The sequence below is a fragment of the Solanum tuberosum genome, unplaced genomic scaffold (genome assembly GCF_000226075.1).
Source record: "Solanum tuberosum cultivar DM 1-3 516 R44 unplaced genomic scaffold, SolTub_3.0 scf00207, whole genome shotgun sequence".
Lineage (NCBI taxonomy): Eukaryota > Viridiplantae > Streptophyta > Magnoliopsida > Solanales > Solanaceae > Solanum > Solanum tuberosum.
The window spans coordinates 330,462-333,813 of NW_006239133.1; the positions used below are offsets into that span (position 1 = coordinate 330,462).

The following is a 3,352-nucleotide window of genomic DNA, read 5'->3' on the forward strand; positions in this document are numbered from 1 at the left end:
TCCTTCCGTATAGAACTGAATTAAAGGGTGTATATATTTCATCTGTCATACTTATATCACATATGACATCTTTTAGAATTGAACTCCCCCAGCCTCAAGTTGTAATTGACATACCTAAATTATTGAGTGCTTGTATTACCCTCTCGTCTTCATTTTTTCCCCTATTTATTACCCCCTAGATAACAAATTTAAAAATTAAACTAAAGAAAAAAAAAGTTTTTTCTAAGGGAGTTGCTTAGTGTAAGATAATATTTAGAACTAACGAGTTACACAACACCATGTATAATCTATTTTGCACGTCCCATCCCTCAATCCTTTGAGGAATATAAAATATACAAATATTATATACTTAAAAATATACTATTTAAAATAAAGGAGTTACATTACATTTTTTTTGTGTGTGCTTTCTAACAATGTTTTGCAGGAAATAAGAAAATCATGAATATAGCAAAAAAGAAAGAACAGAATTTTGTGACACATCCATTTCATTTCACAATGCAATAAGTTAAAGATCTATCTTCATCACTTGGCATTTCAATATTTAAAGAAGGAATACACTTCTATAAATAGAGGGAGCTTTGTGTATTAAAGACAATTTGAGTAGTAATTTATCGCTTTTAATTTATGTGACATATTTTTATATTTTGTGTGTTTCAAAAAGATGTCATATTTTTATAATTAAAAAGTAACTTAATTTTTAATTTTTAATTTTAATTTTTATAATCAATGCAAATGTTTAATGTTTATTTTAGATCATAAATTTCAAAAGTTTTTCTTACTCTTCTAAACTTTATGTCCAGTCAAATAGTGTCACATAAATTAGAACAAATGAAGTAGCAAAATACAAACCTCCTCTTCGGCTTTGGTTTTTGTTATTTTTTAAAATCTTTTAGTGGGTCTTTTGTGTTTATATATTCCTCAATGGGAAATTTTATGTTATGGCATAGAATGTGCCATAATAGATAAGAGTTAAGATACTCATAATATACAATGATACATTACTTGTAATTTGTGTATATATATTAATGTATGTACAATAATATATATTATTATTTTTATTAATCAGTGTATCAAGTAAAAAATGAACAAATAAATAAAAATCGTGAGAGTATTACTTTAAGTCACGAATTTAATTAGAAATTAAAAAACCATCCAAACAAAGTATGTTAATGATTTCTACTTGGAAAAGTAATACAGACAACCCTTGTTCCATTTTCTGACACGAAATATTTTCCAACAAAATGCATCTTTTGTTTATTATAAGACATACATATAATTCTTTCTACCTTTGACGAGACCATGCATGTGACCGACCACAAATAATAAACAACAAAAATACCATAAAATCAATTCTTATTATATACGTGTACGTCTTAGATTACATACACATGTGACCAAATCATTTCAAAACAAGAACAAAAATAATGCTCACATTTCAGCGTTTTACGCACTAATAAATTAACCCTTCCCAAATCCCGCCACGTACTCCCTAAGATATTTCGAGCAACTAAAAAAAAGATACTTTTATTACAACACGTGGCAATGTTTTCTCACTATCTTCCAAACGCACACGTTGTCTTTGGATTCTTTAATACATCAAATCATATCCCCTCATGGTTGTGTCTACCAATAAGAGAATTCCACGTACCCAAATTCAAAAAAAAAAATTATTGGATGAAGTAGTTATCATTTATCTATAACTTGTGTTACACGTGTTCGATTCTAGAGTTTTGATTTATATATAGGGGACAAAAACAAGTTATCGATTACTATAACAAAATGAGTCAAAGTGAGAGTCAGAGACGAAGGTTGAATTCGAATAGAGACGACTCACCTATTCATAATGAGACGATTCTCCGTTTGGTTTTCGATTCTATGAAGTGGGATGTTCATTCCTTATGTCAAACGGCGTCGGTTGATCGAAATCTACGAGCATTAGCGAAAAGGCTATTATGGAAGGAGATGTGTATTTATCGCGCACCGCGCATGATAGCGTCGCTAATGGACGGTGCGCCGAATGGTCGGATCGGAGGAGAATGGGAAGCTATGGCGAAATTGTTGTTTTACTGTTGCGGGTGTAATCCGACCCGACATTTCCGAATGGGTCAATCATATCCGGGTCATTTCATGAAATCGTCTCGGTTTTCAAAGACGTCGGGTCGGAGTTTTTTAGTGAGGAGATGTAGGACGGATTTGTTGTACGTTAGTGATCCGTGTGAGCATGAAATTAGGCATAGGGGTGATGATTTAGGGATTTTCAGAGGGGTATTTGGGGGATTTATGAGATCGAGGACGAGGGCGTGTTTGATTACGAGAGAATTGGAGGTTGAAGAAGGAGTGAGGTGTCCATTTTGCGGGGGTAGGGTTTGGAGCATGACGGCAGCTAGGCTTGTACCGAGGAGCGCGGCGCGGAGATTGGGTACGATGGAAAACGGGTTGGAGTATTTTGTGTGTGTTAATGGGCATTTACATGGAAGTTGTTGGCTTGTGCACTTATCGTCAGAGGAAGATGGAAATGATGATGATGATGATGATGAAGATGATCGCGAGGATGACAGAAATCAGATTGGCAGTAATGGATAGGAGGGCCCCACATAATGGCGATGATCGATCGCCATTTTGGGGCAAATCCAATCCAGTGTCCCTGAAGATGAGAGTCAGGGGCAGGACAGAGGAAGAACAGAGGGATATGGATTTTAACTGATGTTTGATTTGTTTTGAAAATTTTGATAAGAGTTTCTGAAAGTTCTTGTTTTGTAGAAACATTTCTCAACAAACCAAACACCAACAGAAGAACAGCTGATTGAATGAATAGATTTTTTTTCTTTTTAGTTGTACTCCCGATTCACTTTTACTTGTTTATTACTATCAAAAAATAATAGTATTTTTTCTATGTTTTTAGAGCTTGTTTGGCGTTATTGTGGAAGACCAGAAACACTTATTTGAGAAAAAAAATAAGTGTTTGACAAATTACTAAAAGTGTTTTTAAATGAAAGTAGAAGCAATTTTCCTGCTGTTGGGACTATTATTGGGAAGAAACTAAAAAAATTCACTTTTTTAAAAATTAGCAGAAGCAGAAACAAAAATAAATAAATTCTCAAGACTAAAATATTCTCTTCATATATACAAATTGAACAATATATTTCTTATTAATTAAGTAGCATATTTCATAAGCTTGGTTAAATTTGATTTAAGAATTTTATTTTTTTGTTTTATATAATAAATTTTATATATTATTTTACGTTTATATATTATATATTATTTTATGTATTGTTTTGCAGAATTAGAAAAAAGGTAACAATAATATTTTTACAAGATTAGAAAAAGAGAAAATGGTCTAAACCCCCCCCCC

The 3,352-nt window shown here is 32.2% G+C and overlaps 1 protein-coding gene across 1 annotated transcript; it reads left to right on the forward strand.

Annotated features, from left to right (window-relative positions):
• The first annotated feature begins 1,734 nt into the window (after positions 1 to 1,734).
• On the forward strand, positions 1,735 to 2,831 carry LOC102580883 (EID1-like F-box protein 3). The gene has a single exon (XM_006355812.2). It carries the CDS (start codon positions 1,780 to 1,782, stop codon positions 2,581 to 2,583), a length of 804 nt encoding a protein of 267 aa, XP_006355874.1. The 5' UTR covers positions 1,735 to 1,779; the 3' UTR covers positions 2,584 to 2,831.
• The last annotated feature ends 521 nt before the right edge of the window (positions 2,832 to 3,352 follow it).